Genomic DNA, 19,417 nt, shown 5'->3' with positions numbered 1-19,417 from the left:
CCCCTCTGAACATAATCAAAATGAAGCATGAAAAACTGCTTCTAGAACATTACAATCTGTTCCATTTCAACACATGCAAGACGTACAGCTGTGTTTAGCTGTTGAGGAGGGTGACGGGATGCAGCTGGAAGAGAACACCTCTGGTCTTTCCTCCACCAGGGTCCACAATATCCATCTTCAGAGCAGGATCCACCTGCATGTTTAATACACAAACACTTTAAAACACACATTGCTAAAATGTGCAAAAGAATCAGTGTCAGGGCTAATGATGAAATAAAAAGTAATATTTTTTTTATGCAGGATTTCTATCATGTACCAGACCTGGTTCCATTTATCAGTTTTCTCGTAGTACACTTCAGTGACAGCTTCCCTTGGCGGTGACTTGGTGAAAAGTCTGCATTACATAATATAAACAGATCAATAACTCCATACACATTGATTATTGCTGATTTCTGTGGGTGTATGTAAATAACCTTGTGAGGCAGTCCCTGCAGTCCTCCTGCAGTTGTCTTATCCTATCAGGCCCCAGATGCATAGTCCCATTGGGCCCTTCACACACCAGGCGGTTTATAGCCACTCGCAAGGCATTTATCTAAAAAAAGAAACAACACATGGAACTTATAATACACAAAAGGGAATGCTTCATCATGTAATATAGGCATTAAGTAATCATAGAATAGATTGGTAGTATTTAATAGACATGAATCATTAGCACACCAGTGCCATAATCCAAGGTACAATATGAGCTTGAGTTTATTACTGCTTTAATACTACATGTTACAAGATATGTATTATTAGCTGTCGAAATACTGACAACAAAAAACTACTGACAAAATCTTATTTAGATTCCTTAAAGAAAATAGTTTCTTTATGGAATCTTTAAAAAAAGATAATTCCATTAAGCATTGATAAAACATTGCTCTGTCTCAGTAATACTTTGGAGAACCGCATTCTAACCACACATACTTCAAGGACTACTAACGTTGTTCAGGGAAAAGGAAGTGTTGCAGGCCAGACATGTTACAAATCACCCATCAAACAACAAGATTCAACCAGTGACAAAAAACAATCCGTATTCCTGCCGACTTCATAGCTGCTGTCAGTCCCAACACAACCATCTCTCTGGTGACAGCTGTTACCTCAGTGATGTCTTCTACATCAAATTTGACATCAAAGGTGAGTTCGATGTCATGCTCGGGAAGGGTGCCCTCCTTTGTCTGACCGTTCCAGCCCAAGCCACAGAGGGCGCCAGTGTAGCAAGTCCTCTCTTCATTAGTGCTTCAGAAAATGGGGAGGAGGGGGGGGATGTTAACATGGGCATTTGGATTATAGTAAAATATAATTATTTGCAGTTATAAGTCTGTGTGTTTGACTTACCGTAACTCCATGATGGGGGTGAAAAGCATGGTTAGGAGTGCAGGCAGCCCAGGGATGTCTGGCATGATGGAGGTATCTTTCAGTAGAATACATGTCCCTGCAACACAACCACACATTTAAAATCTGCAATAGTTGATTTCAACATTTAGAAGTACATTAAAGGGTTGGCAACCAATGACAAACAAGTGCATGTTTTCACATTCAACAGGCACAGAGCGACAATAGCATTCATATGGAGTTGTGTTTTTGGCCACCTGAGAAAAATATCTTGTGGGGTCTTAACCCTGTTAGCTGCTGCGTTATGTTCATAAGTTAGTCACTACATTTGTCTGTATGCTATTTGGTGCTGGGCAGGTAGTATCCAGTGTGTTTATCAAAAGAAAAAGCTTCCTTGTACCAGAACTTTCAACCAAAACGATGAGCTTAAAGAGACTAAAGCCTCTGACCTACTTTCCATGCTCAGCGGACATCTGCAGAGTATTGGCCGAACGGAATTGAGGGTCTGCATCAGTCTGGGGTTCCACACATGCACATTTCCCAATCTATACTCCTTTCCAGTTGGAAGCGGTTTTGCACAATGACGTTGTTTGCCAGGAGTTCAATGCCCTTCAGCTGTCTTTGTATTCCATTCAAGACAAACTATATAAATGGGGATAACGATGGATCTCCTCAAAACAACCACTCCAAACAAGCATCCATGTTGTTATCTTCTTGGCATCCACCTACAACTACTGGAGTTTGGAGTGAAATTGGAGAATGCGCAGTCGGACCCTAATGTGAGTGTATTTATGAGGAGATGTTGTATCTGGTACCTGTGGAGTTAACTGACACAGACCCAGCCACCAGCATCCTCTGATGTTTGTTTTGAGGGTTTTCATTCAGGGCCAAGGAGTTGATGCTGACTCTCTCGATAATAACGCTTCTGCAGGAGGACACACACATGAGCAATAAGCATCATTCATGACCTGAATGTTAATTTGGCCGTTGTGTACGCAATTGCTTACTTGTAGAAGGTCTTGTGGTTCAAGCTGTGGAAGTGTATCTTATAAGGACTGTGTGGTCCATGCAGAGCAACCTGTGGTGTTGGAAGGAAGACTGCAGTCAGACACATCACTTCATACATCGGTTACGGTTGACAGTCAACCAGTCATCACTCCGTACGTCCCAAGTCTCTTAATTGCATCCACATTTCCCTCACTTGTCTTTTCCATGCGAGGAAACAATGAAACAGGTGACGTTCTTTCCTCAGTAGCACAAAGTGAGTAGTACCTCACTTTTGAGGAGTTTGTGTCTGCACACATGATCATTTATACTAATAAAGATGGTTATCATCACTGTACTTATATTAATAAAGACACAGAAAGAACCACTGTACATATATTAATATATAGGCTCATTGTTTCAGGGGAAATTTTTATTATATAACTTGTCAAACCCGACACTCAGGAATGATCAGCCTCACAGGCCTGAATGGAAATGACTATCAATTATGTAATAGTGTTTGTCTCTCCAGTTAATGGGGGAAAAGAGAGATCATGAAAAGACAATTCTTTCTAATAAATTAATGAATGAAGAAAGTTGTTTGTCGTCAACTTGTTGTTCAGACCTACACTTAACATATATTTTAACCAGATGGTGAATCAGTAAACAAATCAAACATAAATCTTGAGTTTAATCCGTGATCCGTTTTTACTTTGGTATGAAACGATAAATATGAGATCAGTCTGATAGAACAATGAGGGGAGGTGTCGGACATTAAAACACTTCCTGCATCCTCGCTCATGGCTCCTTAGAGAACCCTCCTCGATCCTCATAGCAGAAATAAGAGCTTGAGGGCAGCAGTCAATATGGTGGCGCATAACAACTTCCGGTTCAAACAAGGAAATGAAAAATAAGAGACTTGGGACATATCCATTGTTCTGCTGGTCAGACAGAATACAGAATGGGTGTGGCTTTGAATGAACACAACAAATGAACTGAAATTGCTCCATCTCCTGGACAAACTGAGAGCAACAGACAGAAGCGATGTGGTCATCCACCCAATACCAAAATATCAGCATCTCAGACAGTGTCCAATTTTAAATCCCTTCTCTCTTTATTGATTGTAATTATTTGTTTATTTCTTTGTAATATTGTTCTCGATAAGATTTTAGTACAACAAGTTATATAGATATTATGGAAAATGGGGGGCATCTTGCCTTTGTCTTGGATTGGGACGGTCGGCTTTTGGAAAAGTGGGCGAGTAGGTTGTCAATGAGCTGCTTTTCCTCTTTCTTGCGATCTTTCCAGGAGCTGCTGGCAGAGTTAGGGACATATGTACCCTCTACCATGTCTTTGTACAGGGACATCAGAGCTTCATGGTTTTGCTGCAAGTGCACACAAAAATAAGACATCTAGACTGAGAAGGGTGCACAGGACATGAATAGATCTTTATGAATATGGGCCATCATGATTTAGATAAAACAAATAAGTTCTGCCTTAACACAACATATCATTCACCACTCTACAGTACACATATATGTTCAGTGTGCATTTTCTTAAGTAACAATATGGGACAACACACTGAATTTTGTTGCACAACAATGTTAAATATAAATGAACCTTGAATCCTTGTCTTTGCTGTATTCTGGCAAATCTATCGGTTGGAAAGCGTTTGGATTGTGGGAAATAAAGTTGAATATGCTGCAGGTTTGGTTAATTACATGTCTGTGGATGTTGTGAGGCTGTTTATTGGTCATGAAAACGTTGGTAAACTGTAACTGATGTTAATCCAAGCCGACAACAGCTACTCCTCTCATGAGGAGATTAACAAGCTAAAGCTTCTTTCAAGCCTGCAAGGGAAAAGTCGTTGATACTAAAAGGACATATTTAGGTTAAGTATTGCTTTAAGTAGGACATGGTATGATTGATTTATTTCTATATTGCACACGGCCCAATACCTTTCACTAATGCGTTACCTTGGAATCAAAGCTCTCTTCAGCTTTCACAGCATGTTCATCTTCCACCATAATGTCCACCACAGTGGTGTGTGTTGTCTCTGTGTTGATGAGCAGCTGCACACGATTGACACCATGGAGGATGGAGTACAGTGACACGATGAGTGAACGGCTCTTCACTAGTGTGATGAACCGCTCGCGAGCTTGGCTGCTCCACTGGTTCCCCAGGATGATAGACTTGGCTGAAGGATGCATTCCAATAACTTGGAACTCTTGAGCCTGAGACCATGAGTGTTTGTGTTACTGTTAGTTCACAGGTTGGACAGTGAAACAGATAAGTGTGCCGTAATTATCTGACCACTCATTACATTACATGTAATTTAGCTGAAACTTTTATCCAAAGTAACTTACAATAAGTTCATTCAATCATGAGTACAAACAAGAATCAAGAAAGTAACATGTCTTCAAGAAAGCAAAACTACAAAAATACCATAAGTAAGTGCCATTCAAGTGCCACTGTAGTGCTAATCGGTTTTTATTCAAGGTATAGTCGGAAAAGATGTGTTTTTAGTTTCCGGCGGAAGATGTAGAGACTTTCTGCTGTCCTGATGTCAGTGGGGAGCTCGTTCCACCACTGAGGAGCCAGGACAGCAAACTGTGTTGATTTTAATCGAGTGATTAGCTCGCTTGTGACCACTCATAGCACGGCTACCTGGAATGGGTGAGCCAGGATGTCAGAAGGGAGCTCCCGGAGGCTGCTGCAGGCGACAATCGCGCTGTTGCCAAAGTCCAAGAAGAACACCTGTAGGATAACAATATATTCTGCGCTGTGGTACATGAAGTAACACCAGCAACTGCTATTACATACTGCTGTGAAGAATGGTTTTCCCTACACTGAGGTTAGTTTTTAAACTTATGAGCCAGAATACCTGGAGACAATGGGATGCCTTTAAGATGTTCAAAACAGAGACACATGTGCAGAATATGAAGAGTAAATCATTTTCCAACAAAAATGTGCTTATTAACATACAATTTATATTCTATTTTATCTTATCATATTATGGCCAGGTGGTCCATTTAAGGTTTCTGATTGGTGGCAAAGAGGTCAAAAGACAATATAAAACCCTGAAATTAGTAATTTCTCTGAAATATTGATCAGCAACGGTGAAATCCATAATGCACTGACAATTTCTCTTCTTTGATGGCACGAGCATATAAGAGACAGTTGAAAGGACATTGAAAATAAGACAGAAGAGAAGTAAATGAGATTTGTTATGAGAAATATGGAATTGGTGCAACGTCTTAAAAGCTGCAGCTTGTGGCCGATACTCACCTCCACTGTATTGCCACGCATGTGAAGGATCTTGGCCCGGTAGTACATGTTCTGCTCACTGATCTCAGAATAAGGAGCCAGGCACAGCAGGTTGGGGTAGAGGGACACAGTTACAGGGTGCAGCGTACATGAGTTTATCTCTGCTGTCAGATGGCGCTGCTTCTCCAAACTGGCTTCATCTGCCCGGAAGCCCCAGAAATGACCAACATCCACCACCTGACGCAGAAATCATAGTTAAGAGAGGCTACAACCTTTCAAGATTCAAACATTTAAATCAGAAACCCAACACCTAGATATCTCTTTAGAAATGTTTGACCAAGTTAAATTTAAAGGACTGACCTCTGTGATGTTGACCACAAACAAGGGGTTGGGGGGGAGCTTGTCTGGGTCAATGGCCCTGCTCACCAGTTCCACTGGGCAGACAGACTGGCTCTGGAAGTCTACATTCACCCTGCACAGAAACAGCACATAAACAACTTTGATGTTTTTACTAACTGTATGTATTGTTGTTTTGAGATTGCCTGTCAGAACATCACAATACAAGCATATTTAATAGTTAACATAGTTGCTTGGCAGCTGTTCATAAGCTTTCCATAATCAAAGATTACCTTGTAAATATATCAAGTTTAATCAGAGTTTACTACTGATCACAGCAATCGATGCAATAGTTTTCCAATATTTTTTTGTGAGACAAGGCTGCCAGTATCACTATTTGGATAGAGCGTCTGTGTGTTGCTAACAGAAAGGAGTACTTCGGCAGGGTGGATGCATTAAAAGAAATGTTGCCTAATAACAAGAATCACAATCTCAAATCTATTTCAGGGTTATCACAACATTTTTGGCGGGTGGAATTATCAGTGTTACAGCCAGAGCAATAAGTGGGAATAGTTGGTGAATTGTATTATTATTGGATAGCTAGTAATGTGCAAAGTCACCCCATCTCCTACCCAGAGGGAGGTAAGAAGAAGCTGGTGCTGGCCCTGTCTAAAACCTCCCCCCTCTGAGTCCAAATGATAGCTGGAGTCATGCGGAGCATTAAGATGTCAGATTATATTAAGGCTCAGTGCATGGGCACTGACCAATGGCGCCTGTGGTGCTAAGGGTTCAACTTTCCAAAAAGTAGGACTGTTCAGCCCTCAAAAGAACATTTGTGCTCTTATTTTTTTGCATACAGAAAGAATGTTACCATAAACGGTATAGAAGTGCCATACCTTGAAGATTTCATGTGAGTAATGTTTTTACACCCAGCACAGATTTCTATCTGCTCGATGGAGAAGACAGGCAGCTCCAGAGGAGCACTCTGCTGTGCTAGGAGGAGGGCAAGAGACACCTCAGGCAGCACGCCTGCACCTTGGGATGTCCTGTAGAACTCCACATATGCTCTGAGAAAACACACACAAAAATTATGAGTATACACATTTCAGTGTTGTTTAAATAAAAAAGTAAATAATGTGGCTTTCACTACCTGGTGCTCTCAAAGGAAATGGCTTTGACCTGTCCACACAGGCGGAACAGAGACTGCAGCTGCTTGTAATACAGGAATGAGTATGGAGGGAGGTTCCTCAGCTGAAAACAACACGTGGTCTGGTGTTATTTTACAATATCACTACATCCTACATAATGAGGCTTAAAGACTAAAGCCATTCTTAACCCACAAGGGTTTTGATGGCCATTAAACTCCAGAACAGTAATCAATTCTTGGCTCTTAACTAGGAATGCAACTATTAGTTTTTTTCAGTCTCAATATCAAAGCCTGGGCTTTGGGTATCTGCTGATACCGAGAACTGATCCGATACCAGTGTTTAATTAAAAAGATGCATGCCTCACTGTGTGGAAGTGACTGTGATCATTATTTTAATGTGTAAGACAACAACAGGCAACATTGGTTTCCTAACTTTAAAACAAAATGTAACAAATAAAATCACCAATACCAGATCAAGCTTTTTGAGTCAGTATTGGCACAATATTAGATATCAGTACAGACCTACTCTAAACACCATGGGTCATACCATCACTGTTGTTCTGGGGTTAAAGCCATTCAAATCCCTGGAGGCTAGGTCTTCATCTATTTCTCCCTGGACAAAATAGTTGGGGTAGTGGGCACCAGCAATGACCACCTAAGACAGAGAGAGGTGCAACCTAAAACAGACTGATATTAAGGTGTCTATTCAGCAACTGAATATTTGATGTTTCGGGAAAACTGGATCTCAAGTGTATAGCTTAATTTACACAATGTGCAGCACTGGCTCTAACCTGAAGTATGAACTTCTGCCTCTGTGTGCTGGTGTAATCCAAGGATTGGATGCTCTCCGGCACATGCATGTTGAAAAAGGACACACGCTTCTTCAGGTCGTCGTACAGCTCTGCAACCTGGACAGTGAGTTACTTCTGAGGAGGTCTGAGCCATAATGTTTTACAGCTCAATTTCAAAATATGATCTAAATCAAGACTGGAAGTTTAAGACGAGACATGTTTAACAGCCAACTGTGCACCTAAAGGCTATGACCATTAACTCGCTAAATTCTGTAATGGCACTTACAGACCAAGTTGAAACACTGTCAATAATACCCACCCGCTCCTCTGCTACTGGCAGCATTACACAGATTACATAAAGTTTCATTCTTGGTAACACAACTAAAAACAGGATTAATGCCTGTTGTTCACTGTTTGACTATGATGGGTAATGACAAAGACATCCTGTGCTGTGGCTTGATGAGCTCATGTGACCCCAGCTCTCTGCTCCATCACTGTACCTCCCTGATCCTCTTGATCTGAATGAAGTTCTCTTTTCCCCAGTCAAACTCATCCTAAGAGAAGAAAGCAGCAAAGATAAAGACTATTTACACTTCATGAAATAATTACAGAAGAGAAGAAAGGGCTGCACGGAATAAAAAACGTTAGTGAATAGTTTAAATGTTAAAATAGGCAGAGACACTTTTCTCCAACTGAGGTGAAATTATAAAAAACATCTAAATAGGGACAAAACACAACTGCTCTGTAAGCTACAGCATACTAAATGCGGTGTGTGAGTGTTGTTTCAGTGAACTCAAGTTTGGATGTTGTTTCCATCACCTTTGGGTGTCTCAGCTGTCCTTTCTTTTTGGACAAGTGCCATGCCTGAAAGTAAAAGACAATAGGGAAGGGTTAGAACAACAGCCATCAGGCAAATATGTAAATCCATTGAACTCCATCGCTGCTGGCACATTACCTTGAAGGCATTGACAAAACCTATGGAATCACTTGGTGTGCCAAAGGCAAAGGCCAGCTTGCTCCTGGAATGATAATTATTATTCAGTGCACATAGAAACAAATATATAATACACCGATCACATATCGGTGTCCGGCCTACATGTATTCTGATGAAAACATATTGCCGGTTTGTGCTCTGAAGAAAAGGCCTGTGTCTATACAATGTTATCTGAGCGTATGCAGCTAGTCTTTTTTTCTTTTCTTTTTTGTAGATATAAGGCTTTCTTTGCACTGCTCTGGTCAGATGCTAACCAACATTTTGTTGCCTCAGTACCTGTACTCTGTGCAATGACAATACAATTTAGAGTCATCTCCTCTGTGTGGGAGGAAGCCAGAGAAAACACCACGTCTGCACAGGGACATGCAAACTCCAAAACCTGTGTTTTGTGTGTGGAAGGGAAAGTAGACTTTTACTTGTATTTTGACTAAACGGACGTTTTTAACTGAGAGACAAATCATTAGCCACAAAACACTGTGATGGTACTGAAGCTGGAAAAGTAAGTCAGTAGTCAATGGATAGGTCTAAACTCCATGGAGCAGGTTACATGACAACATAATGTCCAAAACATCTTGTGTCACCTTGGTGGGACATACAAATGATCAGCACTGGCAGTCTGTGAATCAGTGCAGGAGCTGGATGTGACTCACCTGTGGCCAGCAAGCTGCTGCATGGAAGGTATGGCAAAGAAACTCTTCAGAGAGTGCGAGGCAGCTGAGAATAAGATACATTCTTAGTGTCCCCCACAAAAAACACATTACATCATTATTTATAAGGAGGTTATGTACACAAACAGATTCATCAAGAGTGCTGTCATGACTTGTCATTGATTTTTTGCATGTCTATACAACTGTGAACATACAACAGCAAATGCATTAACTGAGGTGCATTAGCATAAAGACAGACTGACCTATGATGAGGCACTCATCCAGGCAGCCAAAGATGTGGCCCAGGACAATAAGCTTCCCCAGGTACAGGTCAACGGGTAGGTGGGCCAGCACTCGGCCCAGGAACGTTAGCTCGCCATCGTGACCCCTGCCATCATTTTTTGCAGACAGTGCACCCATCTACAAAATGAAACATCCAGCTAGTATCTCCAATCAGCTAAAAAAAAGATTTAAAATCTGGCTTCAGATATACAAGGTTTTGGACATGAAATTACTGATACTTACATACCTTTTCCCTTGGCCATTTGCCCCTTACTTGTAGAATTCATAGGAACACTGATTGTGTATTGCTGAATTGCTGGTTGCCCGTAAGCCAAACGCTAGCTGGAGATCCTCAGACAGAGATCGACAAACTGTTTCTAAATCCCCAGAACTAAAGCTGGCTGGATCTTCACTGTTGAAACTATTTGTATGAGAATATCAGGCTAGATTCAGATTCAGTAACATCTTTTAAAATGGCTTCTTAAAATTGTTGTTACATATAAGTAGTTTTATCTACCTATGCATCCTTGGTCTTGTTGTATGTATGTATTTGCATTTCCTGACTTTTTTGTGCTATTACTACCGTCTATTTTATACAGTTTGATGCAGTGTTTTTTTCACTTTGACCAGAGTACTGGATTGCCTTTGTTCTGTACTTTGTAACTTGGTTTTGAAAGATGGTATAAAAAGGAAACCAGAGGTATCGTACACATATTCTACTTTCCCTTCCACACATTAACATACATAACAAAACACTGCCCTTACCTAACAGACTTACGCAAACACTGGCTGATTCAAAGCCCCTGTTAGAGAACCCCTGGTGTAATACTCAATGACATATCTGTGTGGTCAGCTGCCAGCTCAAATACATCATTAAAGCCAAACGTTCATACATACTTGACTAAACATTAATGGCTCTCTGTTGTAAGAATCATCAATCTATAGTTATTTACTTCTTTGAGTTGGAGCACTGTCCTCACAATGTCACCAAGGTTAGGGGGTGAGAGGGCTGTGGAAAGGATGGAGCGGGGATCTCCCATATCCAGCAGCTTAACCTTCAGCATGATGGTGGTCAACGGGGCAAGCTGAGAGGAAGGCAAACAGTATGGCATAGGTTATCCTATTAAAGTCAAAGCAAAGTAAAAAAAAGAATCTCTTGGCAAGTGAACTTTCTCTTACCAGCATCTCAGGGATCATGTAGTCTGGGATTTCATTCCTCCAGAACTCTTTGGTAACAAGACGGTAACAGTAGCCCTTAGACACTCGACCTGCCCGACCTGACAGAGAGGAGAAATAAGTGCAAAGTGAGCAGATGCTTACACTTTAGAGGTAATGTTCTGTGCTGCAAATATTGTACCTCGACGCTGGTTACAGTTAGTTTTGGAGGCCCAGGTGAGCTGCAGAGACTGGTAATTGGTTTCTTGATCACAGACCATATGACGGACAAGGCAGAAATCAATCACTGTGAGTAAAAAGGAACCAATACAGTTACAATTTTAAAATACTTTATTACAAACCATAGAGTAAGCTTGGGGAAAAAACTAACCATATTTAACGTCTGGAACAGTCACCGAACTCTCAGCAATGTTGGTGGAAAGGATGACCTGTTAAGATGAGGAGGTCAACGGTACAGCAGGTACAAAGAACACACCTGAGATAAGACAAGATATACGTTTTTTACCTTCCTGTATCCGGGGACAGGGAACAGAAACACACCATTCTGCTCCTCCAGAGTCACAGTGGAGTGGAGAGGATAAATCTGCAATCTGAACAACAGCAGCACATTCATCGTAACGGAGAAGGTAAACATTCAACACAATAAAAAAGTAAATGACATAAAATTGACTGTCTTATAGGATGCCAGCAAACAGACAAAGAAGAAATAGGGTAGGATTCAACAAAGAGATGATCTCAAAAGCTCACCTTTTGTGGACCATCTTGGCCAAGGCCTCCTGCATGTAGCTTATCTCATGTAAACCAGGAAGGAAAACCAGCACGCTGCCCCGTCTTGATGAAGTCATACCCGCTTTTTTTTCTGCTTCGCTGATCCAACCGAAACACACATGATTATTATTTTATGTGTCTGCTAATTTGTTAAAGCACTCAAGTGTGCTAAAATACTATGGCCTCACCTGGAATCGTTGCCCTCCATTTCATCAAAGCTCTGGATGAGACTGATGGCGTGATTGTACATCTCCTCTGAAATGCCAGGGTCGTCGAGATGAAGAAACTCCTTATACAGACACACAAAACATTCCCACATTAACCATTTGTCTTCAGTACAGAGAACAGTAGCAACAGAAAAAAACGTCCATCCTTTTACCCTGTATGGAAACAGTGTTTGGAGGTCATCCAGATAAAACTCCTCAATGGCATAGGGTGTCCCCTCCACTTCGAACACATAGGCAGGGTTCATTTTGCCACAAATTGGGGTTCCGAAGTACTCAGCAAACTGTTTGCAGTTAATGGTGGCAGACATAAGGATGATCTGAAAAAAGACAGGTCCTATGAGAGTTCAACTGATGCAAAAGGAAGACAGAAGAGGGATTTTACTTGATCTTGCAATTACCTTGACATAACAAGAGTTGGAATGAAGAAGTTTTCTCAAAACCAGCAGGAGAAAGTCCATCTCCTCACTGCGCTCGTGAACCTTGGGCAAAGGCAGAGGAGTAAAATGGCTTAGACCAAATTGTCACGAATCACTGATGAGATCATAGAACTAAAGGAAACCTGAAACTAAACTAAAATTACACCCGTACATTTTTTTATTGAAATACTATAACTAAATAAAATGATAAACTTGAATTAAACACTGTAAAATAATACCAACATTTACAAAACAAAAAACACAAGCCTGGCTAATAGAGAAAATGATCTGCCTCATGTTTATGCACCTCATCTACGAAAATATGGGAGTACTCTGTGAGACACTTGGCTGAAACCAGTTTTTGCAGCAGCACTCCTGTAGTCATGTAGATGAGCCGTGTGTGCTCAGTAGCCATCTTTTCCAGTCCAACCTAGAATACACATATACAAAGTTGTATTGATAAATCTGGAAACCACCACACACTGTAAATGAGTACCATCTCTTTATGGCACTTTTACTGGGCATCTGACAAAAGGCACCTGCAACAGCCTTTTGATTTTGTTTCTTGTTGTTGTTTTAGTCGGCAAGATGATCACAATATGCCTCCTATCATCTGAAAACATCAGTGTTCTGACTTACAGAGCAAACTAGAATTCTAAATCTTCTTTTGTTATATGCTTCCTTTACAGTAGCTTTAGGCCTTAACTTTTGTCAGTGTCTTAAGAACTAATATCTGCAATGGGCAAAATGACTATTTCTGGTTGGTCATGGATAAAATAAAGATGGGAACAAGGAAAGAGCTCTCGTCTTTGAGCAAATTGAGATAATTCAGAAAGGCTAAAGACAAGACACTGAATATTTTTCCAACATCTTCGAGATAATCATACACCCCTTTATGCCTGATCCAGGTACATAATAAATAAAACTACCGGTACTAGCTAAAACAGTTTTAACTGGGCCATGGGAGTAGTTCACAACATGTTACTGTTTATTTCTAAATCTTGCAGAGGTATCATAAAACTAAATGCATAGGACTGTGGGTGGGACTGTCGTTCCCTCTCTCGGACGGTCTGTGTGGCCTACGTTCTGTATAGCCTATTGTCATATAACCATTATACATTATTTTATATAAGTAGTGTAACCGTTAAAACTGTAAAACTGTCATATTTCCTCTCAGGATAATCATGATATCAAAATCTCAATCGTGACATCCACAGCTCCAACCGTCAGTGACATCATCTTTAACTACAGAGGTCTACACCCAGTGGAGGAGACAAGTTATTAATAGACATGCTGTTTTAGAACTCCATAAAACACAGCCAGAGATCCTCACAACAATGCAAACACAATAGCTTGTTATCAGATGCATACAAACACTCTTTAAATTGTGAGAGAGGTGCAATGAGTACTTTTTGGTGCAGGCTTTACTCTTTTTTCATACCCTTTTTAACTAAACAACTGGAAAAAAGTACTAGGAGCTGTGAGCATATGTACAGGTTCACATATGTATCTGTAATAAAAAGTTTAAGTTAATCAGATTCTGTCTAAAAGTTGCACTAACCTGATATCCCACCAGACTACCCAGGGTACACTTCCGCTGGGCGGCAACCCATCGGGCAATACTGGAGGCCCCAATTTTGCGTGGTTGGGTGACCACAATGTTGCATGAGGATTTTTTATCATTGTAGTGGTCCAGAATGTACTGAGGCACCTGGGTGGTCTTGCCACTGCCTGTGGCTCCTCGAATGATTACTACAGAGTTGTTTTCTATGAGGGAAATCAGCTGAAAGAGGAAAGGCACACACACACACACTTATATAAAACACAAAGACAAGCGCATTTAATGTGCACAGAAATTTTTTTAAAAACATTAACAAAAATAAAACAAACATTTCTAACCGGAAGTCCACACTTTTTAAATCTGCATTAAGAAAAGTACGGCTTTTATGAGCATGAGCTCCTAACAATTACACACACCACAGTACATTATAAAATTGGCTGCAACATGAAATGACATTGAGTTCATCTTGAGCAAACAGTAAAAGCTTAAGTGCACCAATGTCCTAAGGACATAATGGTAATTTATAAAGATAGAAAGTACTACAGGAGAATGGGAAAGTACTTTCAGACCATCAAGCTGCAGGGTGTGAGTATGTGGTGTATGCATGGTCTATTTTACCTGCTGTCTGTTTTTTGTTATGGGCAAGCTGGGGTACTCGTAGCTGGCAAGTGGAGGAGGAGCAGTACCTAAGGACACAGAATCGAATGGACAAGAAACAGGGCCAACCCGTTTTGGGCAGAAGGTGAGTATGGTGTGAGATCAGAAAAAGCTAACACAAAGTTTAATACTCACTATGTTGTTTAAATCGCCCTTCATCAGAGTTCACATTTTTCAGGCAGCTCTCATCAGGAACATCTGATTGACTGCAACAAAATGAAAGCAATTTTAAGCAGTTAATACTTTTTTGAGGCTCTATTCACCAATGAATTGCAATAGAGTTGAGGCGTTTTAAACCCGTTTCCCCTCACATTACAAAAGCATGTAAATTATTTTCAAGGACTAGACAGAAAGATATTTACTTTCCTCATCTGCACTAATAGGGGATAGACAACCAGTCCTTCTTACAAAAATGTATCACAGTAATGAACAGATAAAGAATTCAGTGTAACCATTGTTCAGCTTACACCTACTTGTCTCATCTCTGAAAACCTAACTACCAAACTCCCAAGAAGCATTGTTGTAAAAATACCTGCAATTATTTAATTACAGAAGAAAAGATTATGTTGTATGTGCTAGTAAGGTCTTTCTCAAATGTGAAGCTCTTTAGCAGCTTTAATCAAATAACAAATGTAAGCAGCTCTATCCACATAATTACTTGGTACCATTTGTAACTTTGCACATTCTGCCTCCTCTTGTCTTTCCCTCTGGTGAACGAGGCCCACAGCACTGTAGTCGGGAGAGCATTCCCAGTTGTCTCTGCCTCTTGCTCTCTTTTCGTGGGGGAAAGATTTTATCGCAACAGCAGGCAAAATCTCTGACAGTACTAAGAGGAGCTCAAATGCAACACACCCACAGCTTGTGCACACACACACACACGCACTCTCTCGCTCTCCTCCTTTCTCTCCAATGCACATTTTGTGCAAGCTTCAAAAGCAGCTGACCTTACAACAAAGCTGCACACTGCACAGAGGAGAGTGCGAGTGGGGTGAAAGCAGAGGTGACAGCTCTTAGTCAGTAAGCAATGTGTGACTAACTCTCATGGAAAGAAGTGTGACAGGAGCAGTGGGAGGGACAATAAGGACAAGACAACTACTATAAGACAAGAGGAAAAACGCTTCCAACAGCCAAGATATTGGAGGATTGCTGCCGATACACAAGTGCTCCTTTGATGGCATTTGACATAAAGGAACGTGGTCGACAGCAAGTGAAGGAATGACGTTCACATGGACTGACCCACGGAGATAAGGAGCTGGAGTCGGTACTCTGTGAAAAGCTGATCTTTGACCAATATCTCACAAAAGCATCAGCAGTGCAGTTTTCACCTGTAAGTACAAATCTTTCCTTTCAATTTTCAGCAAGATGTTAGTGTGATAATTTCTTCCTGCACATGCTGGAGAACTGACAGCTGTTTGAGTACTGGAATTAAATCAAATGAAAAGCTCTGCTTTGCAACCTTACGATGTGTGACATCACGTGACACAAATGGTTTGGGTTCAGTGAGGCCGACCTTTGACCCTGCAGGTGGTGTAATCGATCTGAATCCCAGGTGGAAGCTGTGTTGGATCCATCAGTCTGGGGGATAGGCTAAATATTTACACCCGGGACATTGTGTTTGACTTGAACTGAAGGCAATCAGAGCACACAGCAGGCAGGGACCCGAGGTCAGCTTGGTCATGGGGTGGTCATCTTTCACTGTCAACCTTAAAATTGTAATTATAATAGGGCTTATGGATAAAATGAAAACAAACATGTCTTAACTACTTCACAAGCGCAATATTTTGTCAGAAATAGGGCTGGATACTTTTATTTCTTTATCCTCCTCTTCATGAGCAGGAATATATTGATTTGTACACATTTTCTAATCATATTTCATTTTCCACCATTGTTTTTTCTCTCTCGTTCTTTTCTTTTTGATGTATCTGCTTTTATGCAGTCCATCACAAGGTCTAGTGCTATCTTGTCATCTGTAGGCGCAACCTCTAGACTCTAGAGAAATTAACACTTGGTTTGAAGTAACATATATGGCAACATATTCAAATGTGTTAAAACTGTGCTGTCAGGGCATCTAGGCATCAAAATCAGAAATAACACGTAATTCTTATTTCTTTAGTTTTTCAGGACTGTCTGCTATGACTGCCATGCCCCTTTTCAGCTGGATGAAATGGTCCCATGAAACAAAAGTGCAGGCTCAAGAAGAAGTGGCACCTCCAAAGACCTCGGTGGTCGTACCCAGTCGCGTGTTGATCAGAGAGCTCCTCTGGCATGTGGAGGAGCGCGAGCGGTTGGTGAGGGAACTGGATCGAGAGCATAGGCTGACCCACAGCGCCCTGGGTCTCCATTGGTTTCAAAAGTACCCCAGGTTACGGACCCTCATCCCCACATCAGAGCTACACCAGCTGGAGTTTCTGTGTGCCCAGATTCCACCCATCGACGCAGCCATCGTGCTCTCAAGGTGTTTGGTTGCGGGCATGCCATGCTGCCTCCTAATATTAGTATGCTGGCAACAGTGGCTAGCTGCTACTGCATCAACACAAGGCCTGACAGCAGGCAAAGCAGAGAAGACCCAAAGGGAAAGGGAGGCATGGCAAGCTGCCAAGAAAGCCATCATGTGTTACTGTCATGGAGACAGGCGATGTAGAGTGTGAACATGTGTAGGTGAAGGATGCCCTGTAAAGCTAAGTGAAGCCAGACTGCCAGGGGTTTCTACTCATCATCTCTATGTTAGCCATAATGACATAACAAAACATTATTCTAGATGGTTGAGCACTGTGACCTACTTACTCATTTCCCATTCAATTCCAGGGTCACTACTGTGTGCTTACATAACTACATGACCAAAGGACATCATATGTAGTAAGAAATGTGTTTGTACCATTTCTAAAAAGCTGTACTGTTGTCCTAAATATGTAATTCTTTAAACTACGAGACTCCTGGTTCAATTATAAAATATTAGAAAGTGCCAATAGAAAATGTGCTACACTGGCATTGTGTTGATGCAGATCGTTGCTATTTCAACAAGTCTTTAATTAACCCTATTGGTTGATTCTTTCCATAGGTTTCGTGAGGTGCTTGCCACTAACAACGTTAGGCCCTGGGAGCTGGCTTTTGTCTTCAAGCAGGTGCTGAGGGATTTCTTGAGCCAAAAGGAGCATGAAGAGGGGAACTTCTTAGTGCAGGCAGTAGAGCTCCGACCAATGGACGCTTGGACCAGCTGCTACATAATGAAGCAGGGCTTCGTCACACCAATTGTCCCCAACTGTGGAAACAACCTGAGGGAGGAGATCCCAACAATCTCTGGATATGTGGATCGAGCCATGCGGCACTCCAGCTCGTTCTCAGGGCCCAACAGAGACTGGGACCTCCCAGTTCCTCTCAGGGCCACAGGAACGTACAGCACTACACTGTGAGAGGCCACTCCGTTGAGGTTTTAAGGAAAAACGACATTTCAAAGTATTGAATCATTTCATTACAATAACTAGTAAGAAACCTGCTCTTTCAGACCCTACTTAATAGACTGGTTTTCTACAGATGTTGTACAGTTGGGCATAAATTGCAATAGCGTATTGTCAGGTGGCAAGAGTGATGTGATAAGGGAACAGGATGTGAAGACATGCGGGAATGCTTGTCAGTCTGGAAAATATCCCAAAAGCTTCGAACAGTTTAACCAAAAAATTAAATTTCTACCCTAGAGAACAGGTTTTAAAGCCCTAAAGAAGTAATTACAAAAATTAAAAAGCAGAGATTATGAAAAACTTTGTGCAGTAGATTTGTTGTTCATCCAGCTGTGACCCCCCCATGGTTGACCTGATATCCTCATCATTTCTTTCTGGAAATGTGAGATACCTGTGCATGGTGCATTTTACAATTAAAAAAAATGTTTTAATTGTAAAGTTTTAATTGATCTTAGTGTTTTTAGACTAAATACAATTAAATTCCAATACTTTCCTAAATTCCTGGCAGTAGAGAGAAGCCAGCATATAGACCTGACCCTTTGTGTGTCTACTTTAGTGCCGATCACTGAAAACGTAGCTTTGGAAATATTAGAAAATATCATAAAAAACCAAGTTGGCACTTAAACTTTACTGTAAAATAACGTATTAACCTAGTGAATGCGAACCGAGCATGATTTAGGAAAACTCACTTTCACTTGTTCTTAAGGTCAACGTCAATGCGTTCAACGTTACTGTGACTCGTAACACGAGCCAATTTACAGATGTAACGTTAATCTGCCATTATTATAAAACTAGTATCATGCTCAATGATACCGTTTAGTTTGCGACAGACTAAGTTAAGACTCCTCCAGTTAGCTAAGACCGACGCAGCTTAGCTAACCTCAAATGTAGCGTTACCATCTCAAAAGTGAGATAAAACTCCTCAAACACAGAGGACATCCTCAAAAATGTAACTTAGCATTTAGTGCAATATATCATTTTCAACCAGTGACTGTGGCTCCGATGGAGAAGCGATTCCCGTCTCCGGGAGTCTCTTTCTGTAACTTGCTAGTTTCTGAAACGGCCAAGGACGCCATCCGTCACGAGGCCACCTTTAAGCTAGCAGCGTCACTCTTCACCTCCGTTCTCACCTTGTCGGCTCTTTCGACGACGCTTCATCCAACTTTCCTTCAACCGCGTCTTCTGCGAGTTTAAGGTTTGCAAACGTCGCCCCCGAAGTGAACCAATCCGAAATTTGTTCTGCAGTAAATACTTTCTTCATGTTGTCGGCGTTTGCAATTCTCTCATTTTTCAGTAGTCTCTCACTTAAAAAGCAAGATAGCAGCGCGTGCGGCA

General features: G+C 41.2%; 2 protein-coding genes across 2 annotated transcripts; one reads left to right on the top strand and one right to left on the bottom strand.

Moving 5' to 3' along the window:
• Positions 1–94: 94 nt before the first annotated feature.
• tdrd9 (tudor domain containing 9) lies at positions 95–19,343 on the bottom strand. The gene is made up of 35 exons (XM_034525130.1): positions 19,213–19,343; positions 14,763–14,833; positions 14,589–14,656; positions 13,971–14,192; positions 12,717–12,839; positions 12,392–12,472; positions 12,146–12,310; positions 11,955–12,055; positions 11,746–11,865; positions 11,504–11,588; positions 11,369–11,426; positions 11,180–11,284; positions 11,002–11,099; positions 10,776–10,907; positions 9,804–9,960; positions 9,544–9,607; positions 8,855–8,918; positions 8,719–8,763; positions 8,400–8,453; positions 7,900–8,016; positions 7,656–7,763; positions 7,112–7,212; positions 6,858–7,028; positions 5,986–6,097; positions 5,647–5,862; positions 5,026–5,115; positions 4,335–4,592; positions 3,576–3,743; positions 2,382–2,452; positions 2,190–2,299; positions 1,378–1,474; positions 1,140–1,278; positions 474–592; positions 322–394; positions 95–193 (listed from the first exon to the last, which is right to left on the bottom strand). The coding sequence occupies exons 1-35, from the start codon at positions 19,341–19,343 to the stop codon at positions 95–97; spliced, it is 3,993 nt and encodes a 1,330-aa protein (XP_034381021.1).
• rd3l (retinal degeneration 3 like) lies at positions 16,769–18,037 on the top strand. Its single transcript, XM_034525132.1, has 2 exons — positions 16,769–17,082; positions 17,686–18,037. Exons 1-2 carry the CDS (start codon positions 16,769–16,771, stop codon positions 18,035–18,037), a joined length of 666 nt encoding a protein of 221 aa, XP_034381023.1.
• Positions 19,344–19,417: the final 74 nt, after the last annotated feature.

The sequence above is a fragment of the Cyclopterus lumpus genome, chromosome 22, assembly GCF_009769545.1.
Source record: "Cyclopterus lumpus isolate fCycLum1 chromosome 22, fCycLum1.pri, whole genome shotgun sequence".
Lineage (NCBI taxonomy): Eukaryota > Metazoa > Chordata > Actinopteri > Perciformes > Cyclopteridae > Cyclopterus > Cyclopterus lumpus.
Note: the sequence above shows the minus strand (reverse complement) of the source record. Positions and strands in the feature narration are given on the sequence as shown.

Bases quoted from the DNA above. Each gene is read 5' to 3' on its own strand.
- rd3l (XM_034525132.1), top strand. From the start codon at position 16,769: ATGCCCCTTTTCAGCTGGATGAAATGGTCCCATGAAACAAAAGTGCAG. The intron at 17,083-17,685 runs GTGTTTGGTTGC...TTCTTTCCATAG, and splicing joins GCAGCCATCGTGCTCTCAAG to GTTTCGTGAGGTGCTTGCCA.
- tdrd9 (XM_034525130.1), bottom strand. From the start codon at position 19,343: ATGAAGAAAGTATTTACTGCAGAACAAATTTCGGATTGGTTCACTTCG. The intron at 6,098-6,857 runs GTATGGCACTTC...GTTTCTGTGCAG, and splicing joins ACTCACATGAAATCTTCAAG to GGTGAATGTAGACTTCCAGA. The intron at 593-1,139 runs GTAACAGCTGTC...TTCTTTTTTTAG, and splicing joins ATGTAGAAGACATCACTGAG to ATAAATGCCTTGCGAGTGGC.